At 46.8% G+C, this 19,195-nt stretch overlaps 1 protein-coding gene across 1 annotated transcript; it reads right to left on the bottom strand.

Annotated features, from left to right (window-relative positions):
* On the bottom strand, positions 1-9,981 carry TRIM13 (tripartite motif containing 13). Its single transcript, XM_073343471.1, has 2 exons — positions 9,652-9,981; positions 1-3,345 (listed from the first exon to the last, which is right to left on the bottom strand). Exon 2 carries the CDS (start codon positions 3,337-3,339, stop codon positions 2,110-2,112), a length of 1,230 nt encoding a protein of 409 aa, XP_073199572.1. The 5' UTR covers positions 3,340-3,345; positions 9,652-9,981; the 3' UTR covers positions 1-2,109.
* Positions 9,982-19,195: the final 9,214 nt, after the last annotated feature.

A 19,195-nucleotide genomic window follows, 5' to 3' on the forward strand; every position in this document is an offset into this window, starting at 1 on the left:
TAATCTTACTGTATGTTTGGGGTGAGGTGTGTAGCACCGTTAGGGTTCCCAGGCAACAAGAAGCATAAATACAATTAAAGATAGCTGTTTACAGGTCCTGGTTGCTTGGGAACTTGGACTCTTGAAACAAAAATAAAAAATGAACAGCTTCCAAAGACTGTTGAAAAATGGTTGACTGACTCCAAGTTTTGAAAAATCCTGATAAAAACCAAGAACTATCCCCAAAAGCAAGACATTCAGTATAAATATTTGAGTTTTACAGCACCACAAGATGATTTCATTTCTATACCACTGTGGGTGACCCACTGCTAAAAGAAATGTTCAATGTACTTTAAGGCAACTCCACAATCATGCTCTGGAATGAACATTTCAGAGTAGTTGGAAGTGTATTTCACAAAATGTTTCTGATCTGAAAGGATTTGATTATTAATATGTTTGTATGAAATATCCATACAGAGATATGGTAATGATTTATTATTTCTTTCTATATTCAATTATCCTAGAGTTAAGTCATGAAACTCACTAAACTAATTCTTCCCAGGTGCACTGCAGCCAATGGAACGATACGGAGTAAGTCTACGCTGGAATTGGAGGTGCAACTGCCACACGCGCTGACATACCCACACTAGCTTTAATTTAGGTAGTAGTGCTGAGAATAGCAAAGAATTCACAGCACCACAGGTTTCAGTTGAAGCTGTACAAGTCTGCCTGGGCCCCTGGATACATACTTGTATTGCCCATGCTGCCATGTCATCACTGCTATTTTTAGATGTGCTAGCTAGATTAAAGGTAGCACATGTATGCCAACCCATGCTCCAACGGCAGAGCAGAGAAAAGGAGCAGGACCTATCTCAGGGCTAAGGAGTTTCCTAACACAACAAGACAAGGCCAATGTTCATGGATGTGATTACACAGCAGGTTTACAGGCAGCACCCCATCTCTCCAACTGTTGAAGTTATGATTGACTGATGTGGGGAGGCAATGAAGAGACGCTCCCCCCTTCACCGGTCTCACATTGCTCGGAAGATTGTGTTTTTAGGGAGGTTTGCTTCCTGGCTGTTGAGCAGGGGGTTAACTGTCATTCTTTCACCTTAAAGCAGGCTCTGTTCTTACTTCCAACCACCACCACCAAGGGGAAGGGAATGGACAAAACTCCTTAGTCCATGCATTCACCATATAAGTACTTTACCCTCACTGCCACAAGGAGATGCACTGTATCCCCAATTGTGAGCAGGTGGGTGCATTTCCCAATAGGGAGCTTAAATTCTTTACATTAGAGGCACTTTGTAGAAAGAGACAGAGTTGCAGGTGGCTTTTAAAAACAAACCATGAATCCAACATGAAGATAGCTCAATCCCTTGACAGGACTGGAGCTGGAAAAGCAACATTGCACAGCATATAAGAGCACCTTGCAGCTTGTTCTGCCCCACTCACTTCCACTTATTTCTCTTTCCTATTGCAATTTGTTCGAGACCACTGCCCTGAAGACTTTTTTTTTTTAAACTAAACTATAATCAATAGCCAATGTATACATAGTACTGCTTATACCCAGGATGAGGAATCAGTGAAATTTAACATCTTCAGTTACGAAGAGATTCCGAAGAGTTAAAGTACCACTCTGTATTTTGCAATGGATGGCCAGTCTTAGGCAAACTTTGCAGCCCACCTCTCTTAGCAATCAGAAGTGTCCTTCCTAATTTCAAAGAACCTCCCACAACAACAAAATGTTGATGCATTTAGGGATCAGCACTTTTTACTCTAGGACATGTAAAATCACTCATACAGTTATATTAATATTTGACAATACACATTGTTAGTTTTCCCTTATATTTTGGTTAGAGCAAGGAAGTGCATTATTTCAAAATGTTTTGGGGAACAAGATCTCAGAAGCAAAAGTACGTTTCTCCAAAGTTCGGTTTCACCTTCCAGCATATCCGTGCTTGAACTACATGAACAATATAAATAACTCAGGAACCATTCCGAGTCTTAAATGCGTCCATCAGAAACTAGAGATTTTTATTTAAAAAACTGTGCATGTACTGTTACGTTTTCTGCACCAGAATTCTATTCACTTCTTGGGCTTCTGAATTTGTGCTTTGGTAGTGGACATTATAAGAGTTTATATTTGCACACAAACTGTGCAACATTATCCAATACCACTAGCGTATAATTTTTGCACTTTTCACTTAGAAGTGAAGCGCCATCTGTCATTTGCTCCCAGTAAAACATGGCATGGTCAGCTATCTCCGCAGTGTCTGCCAGATAGGATGAGCCAATTGTAAAAAATTGAGTTTTCCAGCACTGAAGATTGTCAAAGACAGATTCCACAAAGGTCATTCTGACGGCTGCAAGGATAAATAAACAAATCAGAGAAGTCACTACAAATTTGTGTGAAAAGACTGAGAGAATCTTGAAATTAAGCATGCTGTTTTCCTGAGGCAAAGAAAGCTTGTCCACGTCTACTAGTTTTATACCATTCCACTGGCTGGTATCAAAGTTCTTTATTGCGGGATTAATGTCTACACTGGAACAAGGCAGAGGGGTTTCCTTGATCACTTTGATTTTTTCCCTGAACTCCTGCATCTGTTGCAGAAATATAATGGGCTCAGACACATCCTTAAAGGCTTCTGCAATGTTAAAAGCCATTCGTTGCTCTTGTAGAATTGTGTTCAGTTTATTGATTTCTGGGTCATAGGCCTGCATCACTGCAAGCTTCATGGTCTCAAAGTCAGACAGAATCTCATTTCTTTTCTGCTCCAGTGTGTGCTGCAGCTTCTCAAAGAACTCTTTCACTTTGTCTGAATCCTTTGTCAGCATCTGCAGCGCTTTCCTCTTGCTTGTTTCCAAGGTGTCTAGCCGGGAGAGTGCATCCCCACAACGCCACGTTTCAAAGCCCTGAAACAGGGTTTCAAAAGCACACTTCTCCTGTGAATAGGCATCTTCAATGGAGCAAAATACATGCTTTGTGTGGTCACCTCGAGTGGCACAGACACCACATATCAGCTGCATATCTGTCCGGCAGAAAATGTTGAGGGGCTGCCCACTGTGCACCTTACATATAGGCATTTTGGGAGTTACTTTTATTTTGTTATACTTCTCCACAATACCTTTCAGGGAGTAGTTGACTTGTAAATTGTTGATTCCTGAAACAGGAGTTTCTTTACGGCAGGTAGGACACTTGAAAATGGGGGGTGGTCTCCAAACCACACTGCGGACATTTCCCTCTAGGATCCCCTCCAAACACTTCTTGCAAAAGTTGTGAGAACAAGGTAAAACCCGAGGTTCTTCAAACAAGCCACAACAAATGGGACAAGTGAGGTCTTCCTCTAAGAGCTCCATCACATCCTATGGAAAGGAGAGGGAAAAAATATTTGAGGGACTTTTTAAGAACTATTTCCATCCCACCATCATTAGTCAAATGGGGAAGAGGTTACAGTAAACCATGCCAAGAGTAACTTCCATTCGAGATAAGCTTAGTATAGCTTGCCCTGGCTCAGTGACAGAAGGCTTTTTTTGCCCAAGGAGTTTCAAAGTGGGTCTCAGCTGGGCTGTTATGCATGTTGCACACGCTATCAGATCAGCCACTAATTGCTTAAGTCTGTTCTAGTATCGGATCATCAGACAAAAGTTGCTCAATGTCAAGACAAAATCAGTTTCACAGTCTTGGTATAAACACTGAAAAGGAATGTTAGCTAAACCTGACAATGATCTTTAATATCTGCTGAAAATGATTTGAGTACTAATTCAAAACTTAAGTCTTATTGCAGTAATGCAATATTCAGAGATTGATTTGATCTGTTTTGTGAAATTTCAATATGGCAGACAATGTTAAAATTGAACCAGAAAGTTACATTTCACTTCCCCAACTCCTACAGAACTTGCTTTTAAAAAAAAACTGTCATTTTTGTGTGTGCGCGTGCGGGGAAGCAATATTGAAGGTGACTTACAGAGTAAAGCGTCAGAATGTCCTCAGTTTTAGAAGCGTTTGTTAAATGCCCCCTCTCCTCAGCCTAAAGCCAAAGGCCAGTCAGCATTTGTTTAAACTTAGTTTAAGAAGTTCGGGTGCAGGGAAGAAAAATGTGTGAATGCCCTTTACGTTGCTATTGGGGTATTCAGCACAAAGTTAAAATATTGTAAGAACATGGAGGTAACTCTTAAAAACCACTGCCATAAAAGTCATTTATAATCTACTTTTGATTACATAATCTGTATTTCCAGATCCAATGTCTCAATATCTGTTTAAATTATGGCTTTTGGGGAGGGGGGGCTAAGAAATTAGGATTTATCAAAAGAAAAATGTGAGACTTATCTTGTATTGCAGTAGCCCCTAAATGCCCCAATCAGGGATCAGGCCCATTATGCTAAGCACCTAATTTACGTAACAGAAACCAATTCTCTGGTGCAGAGATCTTACAGTCTTAGCATACGAAATGAGAAAGCAGGTGGATACTTACAGGAGGAAAAAGTTAGAATTGATATTTACCAGACCTGCAGACCCGATTAGTTTGGTGATGGAAGGTAAAAATACTTTGTGAGAACTAAAGGACACAACAATTTTCCCATGCTTAGCAGTATATTACCAAAGTGGATGAACAGTAAGTTCTCCTCAATTCTCATGGTGCTATCACACAAGGTAGCAGACCATTAAGAAAGGAAGGAAACTGGTTAAAAAAAAAAAAATAGTCGGGAAGAACCGTTCAGAGGGAGGTCGAGGATACCAGTGGATACATGGAAGGCAGAAAAATCAAGAGAGACTGCACTGGGAGAAGAGGAAGGTTTGGGATGCAGTTTGGTATGATCAAAAGAAAGCTTTCACCACAAATAGATATTGGCTGCAACAAAAGAAAGAAGAATTCTTCAGAGGATACAATCAACCCCCAAATTCATTTCTCCAATTACTAGAGAAGTTTGCATGGATAAGCAGGGCTTGAAAAATTTACTAGACTTCTACTCAGCCAGAAGACTAAGCCTACTAACGAAAAGTCAGTCACCTCAAAGTAGGGTTGCCAGGTGTCCAGTTTTCGACTGGAACACCCGGATGAAAAGGGACCCTGGCAGCTCCAGTCAGCACAGCCAAATGAGCCATTAAAAGTCCGGTTAGCGGCACAGCAGGGGCCAGGAGCTAGGGCAGGCTCCCTACCTGTTCTGGTTTCATGTGGCTCCCAGAAGCAGCCACCAGGTCCCTTCAGCCCCGAGGCGACCAGGGCGGCTTCATGCACTGCCCCCGCCCCGAGGGCCAGCTCCACAGCTCCCACTGGCCAGGAACCGTGACCAAAGGGAGCTGTGGGGGTTGCACCTGCAGGTGAGGGCAGAGCGCAGAGACTCCCTGGCCACCCATGCACCATGGGGCCACAGGAACTTGGCAGCCACTTCCTGGGAGCCACAGTAAGCACTGCCGGGACCCTGCACCCCAATCCCCTGCCCCAGCCCGGAGTCTCCTCCTACTCCCCAACTCCCTCCCGGAACCCACACCCCAACCCCCTGCCCCAGCCCTGAGCCCCCTCCTGCACCCCAAACTCCTCATCCCTGGCCCCACCCCAGAGCCCACACCCCAAGCTGGAGACCTCACCCCCCCCGCACACCAACCCCCTGCCCCAGCCCGGTGAAAGCGAGTGAAAGTGGGGGAGAATGAATGACAGAGGGAAGGGGGAACAGAGCAAGCAGAGGGTGAGACCTCGGAGAAGGGGTGGGGCAGCGGCAGGCCCTCGGGGAAGGGGCAGGGCAGGGCAGAGGTGTTCAGTTTTGTGAGATTAGAAAGTTGGCAACCTTATCCCAAAGCCTAGGGGCAAAACCATGGTGAGAAGTCCTGTCCGCACCATTCTCAGCTGCTGGAGTTCCTAATAGAGCATTGTCTCCGGATCTGATTCAGGGACTCCGTTTTCCTACAGGAGTCTTCAGTTATCAGGTTAATTTGAAGTACCTCTCTTAAATAATAATGCTAATACTGGCTGTTTATAAAGGTACTGAACTGTAACCTACCTTATTTTTGATCTTTCGGGAAGCCATTTATGACTTCTATGAAAGCATGCAATCTTTAAAAAAAGTAAAATGGGAAGCTATGAGCTTATGTCTCCTCTCTTCCTCAAGTAGATGCCAGTAATATTAACATTAGAAATCTAAAAGTGCTCACATGACAGAGAGGGATATGTCTATACCAAATTGTGAACTCCAGTTTGTATTACAATCTTCATTTTGGATTAAACATCCATTTTATATTAATGGCTTGGCACCTAGTTAAAAACTGTGTCTGAGAAGCCATCACAGAGCAACTAAGGGCCATCAGATTTGACTGTCTCAACTTATTGCCCATCACCATGCAACAATGGACTGTCACAGAAGCCGGATGGGAAGAAGGGGCTGGAATTTCCAAGCTAGAGCATATGGGTAAGAAGGAAGGCCATCCACTGCCACATGGCAGAACACTGGGCTGAAGAGAAAGAAAGTGGGAGGGACTCTGCCTTGCCTGCAAGGCTGACCATTCCTCAGACTCACAGAAGAAATTAGATCAGACTAAGGGGGTGAGGAGTGCATCTCAGGGCTCTTATTTTTCAAAATTATGCAGCTCTAGTACTTTCTGGAGAAGAACAGCAACCCTGGTTAAGAAATTCCTTTGCAAAGCCTGTATTCCATGCTTACCTGCCATGCCATCCCTGAACAGGTTAATAAATAAAGGTTTCAGAGTAGCAGCTGTGTTAGTCTGTATTCGCAAAAAGAAAAGGAGTACTAGTGGTTAGTCTCTAAGGTGCCACTAGTACTCCTTTTCTTTTTGAGGTTAATAAAGAAGCTCAGAGCACCAGCAGTAAAGTGGAACTGTGAGCGTGGGAGTAAAAGCAACCAGCAACTCAGAAGGGCTGAGGCACTGGGGTCTAAGACTATGTCTACACTGGCAACTGAACAACAAAACTCATGTCTTTCAGAGGCGTTAATCCCCTGAAAGACAGAAGTTTTGCTGCGACAACTGCCAGCACGAACAGTGTGTTGTCGGCAGGAGTGCTCTCCTGCCAACAACGCAAGCCCCGCTCTTTGGGGGTGGAAGTTTTTTGTTGGCAGGAGAGCCGACAAACAGCAACTACCCTGCGTGACTTTTAGCAGTACGGCTGTAGCAACACATCTATGTCACTAAAAGCTGTGTAGTGTAGAAATAGCTTAAGGCAGCCAGGCTGCAGAGCCCCACGCCCCAAGAAAAGGTGTCAGTGATAGGATCTACACCTTGGGTTTGCCTTAGAAATCCAGATCTAGGAACAGTGACCCACCTCTGCTTCGACCCAGAGGCTTAGAAGCACGTGAGATCCAGTGGTTGGGTCCACTTACAACAGATTAACACTCAACTAGAGAGGGGGACTAGACCAGTTGGAACTTGTTCAAAATTTGAGTCCCCTACTTATTTGGAACAGACTGATCTGAGACTCAGCTGTTTTTCCTTAAGTAAGCTAGAAGCTGTTCCTCATGGGAGCTATTCGATCTCTCTAGCTTCCAAATCTAAAAGATGTCAGCTACAGAACAAAGCAGACTTTTGGCTTTCCAGTCACAGTGAAGATGTTCAAAACAAGGCAAAAGTATAAACGCAAAACAAATGGTCTAATTCCTCATCCCAAATATGCTCTCAGATGAAAACAGGAACAAGTTAATCTAGTCCATTTCTAGGATGCAGATGGTGGCTTATCAGATAGTAGCAGGAAACAAGGTAAGGTGAAAGATGAGGCAATGAAGGCTAGGCTTAACCCAACTCAGTACAGCATCCAAGTTTCCACTACTTATTTCAGAATTAGATTTCTCCAAACAAGAAAATTTTCGTTGATAACTAAATTCATGTCATGGCAAGTCTGAATTTTAAAGAAAAAGATGCCAGAGTTTCTTGAGCCTCAGAACAGACATTTTTAAACACCTGAGTTCCAGGCACAAAGCTCAGGCAGTTGAAAGGTAACTGAACATAAGGTGGCCAAACTTTAAATAAAAAGATTAGTTTACAGCCGAAATTCCTAATACATAGGATCAGTCCAAAAGATTAAGCTTTTAGAAAGCTGTAAGTGCCTAAAACTAAGGGTTTATTATGAAGTGCCTTTAAAAAAATAAGTATACAGCTTTGCTACCACAGCATCATAATCCACAGAACAGACATGACATGGGGACAGCATATTTCCCTATTACTCGAACAGTATTTCAATCTTTACCTGTTTCTAGGATAACAGTATACAGAGTTACTCGATGCTACTCAAAGAAACTGATGAGGTTAACAGGAGGAGGAAGGCTACAACTTCTTAAAAATTGTTGTTTCCCCCATACATTGCTTTCCAAAGTAACCAGTCTTCTCCTTGACTTGCTGAGAGGCTTGAGACAAACTAAAGATTCCACAGCATCCAGTACACCGGTTTTTAACTTAAAGTAAGGATTTCCCATTCCTCTTTCCAAAGAGGGACACAGATCTGAGAAAGGAAGGCCAACGAAGCCAGCAAATCCTGACCTTTGAGGAGTTTGTCCCATAATCACCATAACTTGGAATCTGTTAACTATTTAGTTCCTTCAACTCTTATTTGATTGTTCTAACTAAGGAAATTGAATTGATGCCACATTTCAGAATGAAGCTATCTACAGTACACCCTCATTATAATGAGCCTGTCAGGATCCAAGCCTTTTCTTCATTATAGCCAGGGGTTTGTTATAACGAAAAGACAATCAAACAATACAGTGCCGCAGCTCCGAGCTGTAATTGTGCACATGTGTGCAACGCGCCCCCCCCCCCACGTTTTTTTAAACCACACACAGTACTGTACTGTAGTTGGAATTCAGGTTCAGTATTGACAAAGGTTCATTATAATGAAGCGTGTTATTGCAAGGGTGTACTGTATTTCTACAGGTGAACTATAGAAGCATGTTACCCAATAATCTTTTAAGTTTAGGAGTCAAAGCTTCTACCATGGTGAAGAAAAGCCAGTACGGTAATAGCAGAATGAGGCATAGGGATTCCAGATGAAATTCTTTCAATCCACAAAGAGGGAAGTTAACAACAAATTAATGTTGTTCCTCAAGTGAATATTAACCAAGAAGATGAGAGAAATCAATTCTTTTTAGTGCACCACAGAAAAAGGAGAGGAACCAATCTGAGCGCATTGAACCAGTTCTAGAGATAGGGATGAATCTGAACCCTGGGATCTGGATTCCAACCCCCACTCCACTACAAAATTTGCAAGTGCTCAGATCTTGCGTCTGAAGCCATTAGATAAAGCCAGCTCTCCGCCACCGCACAGTCTGGGGGCGGGATCCAGGCCCTTCCACGGCACGGTGGAGGAACGGGGGAGACCGGGGCGTTAAGCAATTGCTGCAGCGTAGCCCCGCTCACGGCAGCAGCGCTACGCGGCCTGTGCTGCTACCGGGTGTCTGCAGCAGCCTCCCCGGGGCCCGTCCCTCCCAGGGGGCCGCGCACCGCCCGGGGAGAAGCGGCCCCCTGCCAGCGGCCGCGGTTCTCGGGCAGGGCGAGCGCGGCTCCGCTCTTCGCCTGGGAGGTTCCCGGGGTCCCCCAGCCCCGCTCGGGGGGCGCAGCCTGTGCCCCGCGCTGGGAGCCCCGCCGCCCGCCCGGCCTCGAGGACCCACCCCCTCCGGGGCAGGCGGGGACCGCCGCCCTCCGAGCCCCGTGCAAGCCCGGGGAGGCCTCACCTACGGGTCCGCCGCCTGCCGCCGGGAGCCCGCCGCTTGGCTTAGCCGGACACTCGTGCGGCTGAGGCTGGGCCCGGCGCAGGCAGCAGGCGCCTCCCCCCTCCCCGAGCAGCGGGAAGGCGGGGCCAGGGCCCGGCTTTGTACCTCCCCGCCCGCGGCCTTGTCCCGCCGCTGTTGGGGAAGGAGCCGGGCTCGCTTCGCTTGCCCGCCGAGCAGAGCAGAGCGGAGCCCGCGTGGGCCCGGGCCCGGGCGGCGGAGAGGGGTCTGTGCCTGTGGCCGCTGCCGGGCTACATGTGGCCTGAGCACGTTGCGCCAGGTTCAGGGTGGTCCCCGTGACTGACTCGGGTTTGGGAAGGCTGGATTGACATAGGCCGGGGCTCTGCGTCCTCTTCACAGGAACACCCCCCGCCCTTCCCCGCGAGTCGAGGGGCCTGGGGCGGGTCATTTGGCCTTGAGCGCCCTGGGGAAAGGTGTAAACCATCTGCCCTGGGGGAGGGGGGAATCAGCCCTACTGTGGAGCAGGCACTGGTGTGTGGGTCTGTGTGTACCACAGTGTCAAGTGCGATGAGAGGTTAGCAAAGCTTTCTCAACGCTCCCAAAAAGAAAAGGAGGACTTGTGGCACGTTAGAGACTAACAAATGTATTTGGGCATGAGCTTTCGTGAGCTACAGCTCACTTCATGGGATGCATGCAGTGGACAATACAGTGGGGAGATTTATATACACAGAGAACATGAAACAATGGGTGTTACCATACACACTGTAAGGAGTGATGAGGTAAGGTGAGCTATTACCAGGGGGAGGGGGGAACCTTTTATAGTGACACTCAAGGTGGGCCATTTCCAGCAGTTGACAAGAACATCTGAGGAACAGGGGGGTGGGAATAAACATGGGGAAATAGAAAAGGAGGACTTGTGGCACCTTAGAGACTAACCAATTTATTTGAGCATGAGCTTTCGTGAGCTACAGCTCACTTCATCGGATGCATACCGTGGAAACTGCAGCAGACTTTATATACACACAGAGAATATGAAACAATACCTCCTCCCACCCCACTGTCCTGCTGGTAATAGCTTATCTAAAGTGATCATCAAGTTGGGCCATTTCCAGCACAAATCCAGGTTTTCTCACCCTCCACCCCCCCATACACAAATTCACTCTTTTCTTTTTGTGAATACAGACTAACATGGCTGTTACTCTGAAACATGGGGAAATAGTTTTACCTTGTGTAATGACACAGCCACTCCCAGTCTTTATTCAAGCCTAAGTTAATTGTAACCAGTTTGCAAATTAATTCCAATTCAGTAGTCTCTCGTTGGAGTTTGTTTTTGAAGTTTTTTTGTTGAAGAATTGCCACTTTTAGGTCTGTAATCGAGTGACCAAAGAGATTGAAGTGTTCTCTGACTGGTTTTTGAATGTTATAATTCTTGATGTCGGATTTGTGTCCATTTATTCTTTTATGTAGAGGCTGTCCGGTTTGACCAATGTACATGGTAGGGGGCATTGCTGGCACATGATGGCATATATCACATTGGTAGATGCGCAGGTGAATGAGCCTCTGATAGTGTGGCTGATGTGATTAGGCCCTATGATGGTGTCCCCTGAATAGATATGTGGACACAGTTGGCAACGGGCTTTGTTGCAAGGATAGGTTCCTGGGTTAGTGGTTCTGGTTTGTGGTTGCTGGTGAGTATTTGCTTCAGGTTGGTGGGCTGTCTGTAAGCAAGGACTGGCCCGTCTCCCAAGATCTGTGAGAGTGATGGGTTTTCCTTCAGGATAGGTTGTCGATCCTTGATGATGCGCTGGAGAGGTTTTAGTTGGGGGCTGAAGGTGTTAGCTAGTGGTGTTCTGTTATTTTCTTTGTTGGGCCTGTCCTGTAATAGGTGACTTCTGGGCACTCTTCGGGCTCTGTCAATCTGTTTCTTCACTTCAGCAGATGGGTACTGTAGTTGTAAGAACGTTTGATAGAGCTCTTGTAGGTGTTTGTCTCTGTCTGAGGGGTTGGAGAAAATGCGGTTGTATTGTAGAGCTTGGCTGTAGACAACAGATCGTGTGCTGTGGTCTGGATGAAAGCTGGAGGCATGTAGGTAAGCATAGCTGTCAGTAGGTTTCCGCTATAGGGTGGTTATGTGACCATCACTTATTAGCACCGTAGTGTCCAGGAAGTGGATTTCTTGTGTGGACTGGTCCAGGCTGAGGTTGATGGTGGGATGGAAATTGTTGAAATCATGGTGGAATTCCTCAAGGGCTTCTTTTCCATGGGTTCAGATGATGAAGATGTCATCAATGTAGTGCAAGTAGAGTAGGGGTATTAGGGGACGAGAGCTGAGGAAGCGTTGTTCTAAGTCAGCCATAAAAATGTTGGCATACTGTGGGGCCATGCAGGTACCCATAGCAGTGCCGCTGATTTGAAGGTATACATTGTCCCCATATGTGAAATAGTTATGAGTGAGGACTAAGTCACAAAGTTCAGCCACCAGGTTTGCCGTGACATTATCGGGGATACTGTTCCTGATGGCTTGTAGTCCATCTTTGTGTGGAATGTTGGTGTAGAGGGCTTCTACATCCATAGTGGCTAGGATGGTGTTTTCAGGAAGATCACCGATGGATTGTACTTTCCCGAAACACTCCCATTGCTCCTAACCACTGTTCAGATGAGCCAGTAGGATTTTTTTAGAAACTTTCCTCAGTGTAGGCATTTAACCTGGCAGTTTCCTCATCTTTTAAACTGGAGTATTGTTGTATAGCAAAATGTATTAATGAGCAAGTAAGACAAGGTTTTTTAAATACATTTGGAGCAAGAGAAAGACAAAGGTGAACGTAGGTCCTTTACTTGACAGGGAAGGAGAGCCAATAACTGCTGACATCCAGAAAGCTGAGGTGCATAATGCAGATTTTGCTTCAGGTTGCACTAACAGGGTTAGTAATGACCAATACTCAAAATAGGGAAAGAACGGGCTAAAGAATATTTAGATAAGTAAGATGTATTCAAGTCAGCAGGGCCTAATAAAATTCATCTTAGGTTACTTAAGGAACTAGCTAAAGCAATCTCAGAACTGTTAGCAATTTTCTTTGAGAACTCATGGAGGACGTCAGGAGAGGTCCCAGAAGACTGGAGAAGGGCAAACGTAGTACCTATCTTAAAAGGGGGAACAAGGAGGACTCGGCATATGCTAGACCAGTCAGCCTAACTTCAATACCTGGAAAGATACTGGAAAGAATTATTAAAGAATCAATTTATAAGCACCTGGAGGATAATAGAATTATAAGAAATAATCAGCATGGATTTGCCAAGAACAAAGCATACCAAATCATCTTCATTTCCTTCTTTGATAGGACTACTGGCCTCGTGAATGGGGGGCGGAAGTAGATGTGATATAACTTGATTTTAGTAAGGCTTTTGACACATTTCTGCCTGACATTCTTATAAGCAAACTAGGGAAATGTGGTCTAGATTTACTATAAGGTGGCTGTACAACTGGTTGAAAGATTGTACTCAAAGAATAGTTATCAATGGTTTGCTGCCAAATTGGGAGGGAGTATCTATTTGGGTCCCACAGGGGTTGGTCCTGTGTCTGGTACTATTCAATATTTTCATTAATAACTTGGATAATGCATATAAAATTTGCAGATGACACCACACTGGTAGGGATTGCAAGCACTTTGTAGGACAGGATTTAAAATTCAAAATTACCTTGACAAATTACAGAATTGGTCTGAATTCAACGAGATGAAATTCAATAAAGACACGTGCAAATTACTTCTCGTAGGAAGGAAAAATAAAGTGTACAACTACAAAATGGGGAATAACTGTGTAGGTGGTAGTAGTACTGCTGAAAAGGGTCTTGGGATTATAATGGACCACAAACTGAATATGAGTCATCAGTGTGATGCAGTTGCAGAAAAGGTTTAATAGGATTCTGGAGTTTATTAACAGGAGTAGTGTATGAAACACACAGGAGGTTATTGTCCTGTTCTACTCAGCACTGGTGAGGCCCCAGCTGGAGTACTGTGTCCAGTTCTGGGTGTCACACTTTAGGAAAGATGTGGACAAACTGGAAAGAATCCAGAGGAGACCAACACAAATGATAATAGGGTTAGAAAACCTGACCTATGAGGAAAGTTAAAAAAACTGGTCTTAAGAAAAAAAGTCTGAGAGGGGAACTGATAAGTCTTCCGATATGTTAGGGGCTGTTATAAGAGGAAGGTGATCAATTGTTCTCCCTGTAACATAAGAAGTAATGGACTTAATCTGCAGCAGGGGAGATTTAAATTAGATATTAAGAAAAGCTTTCTAACTAGAAGGATAGTTAAGTTCTGGAATAGGCTTCCAAGGGAGGTCGTGGAGTCGGAGGCGATGGAGCCTTCCTAAAAATGTGAGGGGGAGCGTGAGGCCCTGTCCCTGCCCCTCCTCTTCCCCCTGAGGCCACGCCCCCGGCCAAGTTGGAAGCTGGAGCCAGGCTGGGGAGCCGGGGCCTCTCCACCTGCCTGGGGTGGAGGGGCTTGAGAGCAGTCCCCAGTCTGTGTCCCCGGGTCCCCCACCCAGGGTAGGTGGAGGGTCCGTGGCTTCCCACAGCTGCTTGCGCCTGGCCTGGGGGTGGGGCCTCAGGGGTCGAAGAGCCGCAGCTGGGCCCAGGGAGCCACGGACCCTCCAACTGCCCTAGGTGGGGAACCCGGGGACAGCAGGCCGCTCTCAAGTCCCTCAGCCCCGGGCAGGTGGAGGGTCCACAGCTCCCTGGGTTCCCCAGGTCGCTCTTACCCAGGCCAAGTTCCAGCTTCTGGCCTGGCCATGGGGCGGGGCCTCAGGGGGAAGAGGAGGGGCAGGGGGCCAGGCTCGACACTTTCAAAAGTGGGAGTGCCATGGCCTCTTGCCCACCCCGCCCCAGTTCCAGCGCCGCTCCCTGGAGTCCTCATCATTTTAAAAACAAGTTGGACAAACACCTGTCAGGGATAGTCAAGGTTTACTTGGTCCTGCCTCAGCCCAGGAGGCTGGACTTGATGACTTCTTGAGCCCTACTTTTCTATGATAGTGTTTGCAAAGTGCTTTCAGATCCTCCACCAGAAGGTGCTATAGAATGCAAAGCACTATTAATAAACCTCTCTCTCTTTCTCTCACACACACAGAGTTGTAGATGATATTGGATTAATTTATTTAAAATCAATTATTTATTCCTCAACTTCATGAGTTGACATATCTGATGCCAGTTTTTACATTACTGGAAAAGTATGCCACAGATAAGTTGGGGGGGCAACAAGTCTGAAATTAGAACTATTTCCTATTAAGGGATATATGAGTGACACAAGATGGGGTCCTATGATCATTGAAAAGCTGTCAGATAAAGTTTTTCTAGACCTGGAAGGTCTCACTCATGTTTGCATGAGGAAAACTCCCTCATTTCGGATTCATTTTAAAGACTAAAAAATGTTTCTGTGTGTGTTTCAATGAGACTTTTTAATTCATAGTCCCAGTGCTGCCATCAGATCTAGGCAGAACCCATTTAATGGGGCTTCATGTGGACACTAAAGTCCACCCAAATGCAAGACCAAGGCTTTACATATCACTGCTTTTAAATGCTCCTCACTTAAATTGTCACAGCCTGACAGTTTTCTCACTACCTACCAGGCTGGATCCAAAGCCCACTGAAATCAGTGGAAAGAATTCCATTGACTGCAATGGGCCTTTAGTTCAGATTCAGCTTTAGATCCTGTGGTGACCCCATCAAGACAGAGATTCTTCTAAATTTGGTCTCACTAAGGGTATGTCTACACTACGAAATTAGGTCGAATTTATAGAAGTCGGTTTTTTAGAAATCGGTTTTATATATTCGAGTGTGTGTGTCCCCACAGAAAATGCTCTAAGTGCATTAAGTGCATTAACTCGGCGGAGCGCTTCCACAGTACCGAGGCAAGCGTCGACTTCCGGAGCGTTGCACTGTGGGTAGCTATCCCACAGTTCCCGCAGTCTCCGCTGCCCATTGGAATTCTGGGTTGATATCCCAATGCCTGATGGGGCTAAAACATTGTCGCGGGTGGTTCTGGGTACATATCGTCAGGCCCCCGTTCCCTCCCTCCCCCCGTGAAAGCAAGGGCAGACAATCATTTCGCGCCTTTTTTCCTGAGTTACCTGTGCAGACGCCATACCACGGCAAGCATGGAGCCCGCTCAGGTAACCGTCACCCTATGTCTCCTGGGTGCTGGCAGACGCGGTACGGCATTGCTACACAGTAGCAGCAACCCCTTGCCTTGTGGCAGCAGACGGTACAGTACGACTGGAAGCCGTCATCGTCATGTCTGAGGTGCTCCTGGTCGCCTCTGTGAGGTCGATCAGGAGCGCCTGGGCAGACATGGGCGCAGGGACTAAATTTGGAGTGACTTGAGCAGGTCATTCTCTTTAGTCCTGCAGTCAGTCCTATTGAACCGTCTTATGGTGAGCGGGCAGGCGATACGGACTGCTAGCAGTCGTACTGTACCATCTTCTGCCGAGCAGCCATGAGATGTGGATGGCATGCAGTCCTTCTGCACCGTCTGCTGCCAGCCAAAGATGTAAAAGATAGATGGAGTGGATCAAAACAAGAAATAGACCAGATTTGCTTCCTCCCCTCCCCTGTCTAGGGGACTCATTCTTCTAGATCACACTGCAGTCACTTACAGAGAAGGTGCAGCGAGGTAAATCTAGCCATGTATCAATCAGAGGCCAGGCTAACCTTCTTGTTCCAATAACGACAATAACTTAGGTGCACCATTTCTTATTGGAACCCTCCATGAAGTCCTGCCTGAAATACTCCTTGATGTAAAGCCACCCCCTTTGTTGATTTTAGCTCCCTGAAGCCAACCCTGTAAGCGCCCCTCCCAGCGTCAGAGCAATGGCAAACAATCGGGCATCTGAGAGTGCTGTCCAGAGCACTCACAATGGAGCACTCTGATGGGGCTAAAACATTGTCGCGGATGGTTCTGGGTACGTGTCGTCAGGCCCCCGTTCCCTCCCTCCCTCCGTGAAAGCAAGGGCAGACAATCGTTTCGCGCCTTTTTTCATGAGTTACCTGTGCAGACACCATACCACGGCAAGCATGGAGCCAGCTCAGGTAACCGTCACCCTATGTCTCCTGGGTGCTGGCAGACGCGGTACGGCTTTGCTGCACAGTAGCAGCAACCCATTGCCTTCTGGCAGCAGATGGTGCAATACGACTGGTAGTCGTCCTCGTCGTGTCCGAGGTGCTCCTGGCCACGTCGGCTGGGAGCGCCTGGGCAGACATGGGCGCAGGGACTAAATTTGGAGTGACTTGACCAGGTCATTCTCTTTAGTCCTGCAGTCCTATTGAACCGTCTTATGGTGAGCGGGCAGGCGATACGGACTGCTAGCAGTCGTACTGTACCATCTTCTGCCAGGCAGGCAAGAGATGAGGATTGCTAGCAGTTGTATTGTACCATCTTATGCCAGGCAGGCAAGAGATGAAGATGGCTAGCAGTCGTACTGTACCATCTTCTGCCAAGCAGCCATGAGATGTGGATGGCATGCAGTCCTTCTGCACCGTCTGCTGCCAGCCAAAGATGTAAAAGATAGATGGAGTGGGTCAGAACAAGAAATAGACCAGATTTGTTTTGTACTCATTTTCCTCCTCCCCTGTCTAGATCACACTGCAGTCACTCACAGAGAAGGTGCAGTGAGGTAAATCTAGCCATGTATCAATCAGAGGCCAGGCTAACCTCCTTGTTCCAATAACAACGATAACTTAGGTGCACCATTTCTTATTGGAACCCTTCGTGCAGTCCTGCCTGAAATATTCCTTGATGTACAGGCACACCCTTTGTTGATTTTAGCTCCCTGAAGCCAACCCTGTAAGCCGTGTCGTCAGTCGCCCCTCCCTCCGTCAGAGCAACGGCAGACAATCGTTCCGCACCTTTTTTCTGTGCGGACGCCATACCAAGGCAAGCATGGAGGCCGCTGAGCTCATTTTGGCAATTAGGAGCACATCAACCACCACACGCATTATCCAGCAGTATATGCAGCACCAGAACATGGCAACGCGATACCGGGCGAGGAGGCGACGTCAGCGCGGTCCCGTGAGTGATCAGGACATGGACACAGATTTCTCTGAAAGCATGGGCCCTGCCAATGCATGCATCATGGTGCTAATGGGGCAGGTTCATGCTGTGGAACGCCGATTCTGGGCTCGGGAAACAAGCACAGACTGGTGGGACCGCATAGTGTTGCAGGTCTGGGACGATTCCCAGTGGCTGCGAAACTTTCGCATGCGTAAGGGCACTTTCATGGAACTTTGTGACTTGCTTTCCCCTGCCCTGAAGCGCATGAATACCAGGATGAGAGCAGCCCTCACAGTTGAGAAGCGAGTGGCGATAGCCCTGTGGAAGCTTGCAACGCCAGACAGCTACCGGTCAGTTGGGAATCAATTTGGAGTGGGCAAATCTACTGTGGGGGCTGCTGTTATGCAAGTAGCTCACGCAATCAAAGATCTGCTGATATCAAGGGTAGTGACCCTCGGAAATGTGCAGGTCATAGTGGATGGCTTTGCTGCAATGGGATTCCCTAACTGTGGTGGGGCTATAGACGGAACCCATATCCCTATCTTGGCACTGGAGCACCAAGCCGCCGAGTACATAAACCGCAAGGGGTACTTTTCGATAGTGCTGCAAGCTCTGGTGGATCACAAGGGACGTTTCACCAACATCAACGTGGGATGGCCGGGAAAGGTGCATGATGCTCGCATCTTCAGGAACTCTGGTCTGTTTCAAAAGCTGCAGGAAGGGACTTTATTCCCAGACCAGAAAATAACTGTTGGGGATGTTGAAATGCCTATATGTATCCTTGGGGACCCAGCCTACCCCTTAATGCCATGGCTCATGAAGCCGTACACAGGCAGCCTGGACAGTAGTCAGGAGCTGTTCAACTACAGGCTGAGCAAGTGCAGAATGGTGGTAGAATGTGCATTTGGACGTTTAAAGGCGCGCTGGCGCAGTTTACTGACTCGCTTAGACCTCAGCGAAACCAATATTCCCACTGTTATTACTGCTTGCTGTGTGCTCCACAATATCTGTGAGAGTAAGGGGGAGACGTTTATGGCGGGGTGGGAGGCTGAGGCAAATCGCCTAGCTGCTGGTTACGCGCAGCCAGACACCAGGGCGGTTAGAAGAGCACAGGAGGGCGCGGTATGCATCAGAGAAGCTTTGAAAACCAGTTTCATGACTGGCCAGGCTACGGTGTGAAAGTTCTGTTTGTTTCTCCTTGATGAAACCCCCCGCCCCTTGGTTCACTCTACTTCCCTGTAAGCTAACCACCCTTCCCTCCTCCCTTTAATCACCGCTTGCAGAGGCAATAAAGTCATTGCTGCTTCACAGTCATGCATTCGTTATTCATTCATCACACAAATAGGGAGATGACTACCAAGGTATCCCAGGAGGGGTGGTGGAGGAGGGAAGGAAAATGCCACACGGCACTTTAAGCACAGCACTTTAAAAGTTTACAACTTTAAAATTTATTGAATGACAGCCTTCTTTTTTTTGGGCAATCCTCTGTGGTGGAATGGCTG

This window comes from Lepidochelys kempii, chromosome 1 (genome assembly GCF_965140265.1).
Source record: "Lepidochelys kempii isolate rLepKem1 chromosome 1, rLepKem1.hap2, whole genome shotgun sequence".
Taxonomy (NCBI): domain Eukaryota; kingdom Metazoa; phylum Chordata; order Testudines; family Cheloniidae; genus Lepidochelys; species Lepidochelys kempii.

What these genes read in the sequence shown, in the direction of transcription:
- TRIM13 (XM_073343471.1), bottom strand. Translation starts at nt 3,339, where the DNA reads ATGGAGCTCTTAGAGGAAGACCTCACTTGTCCCATTTGTTGTGGCTTG.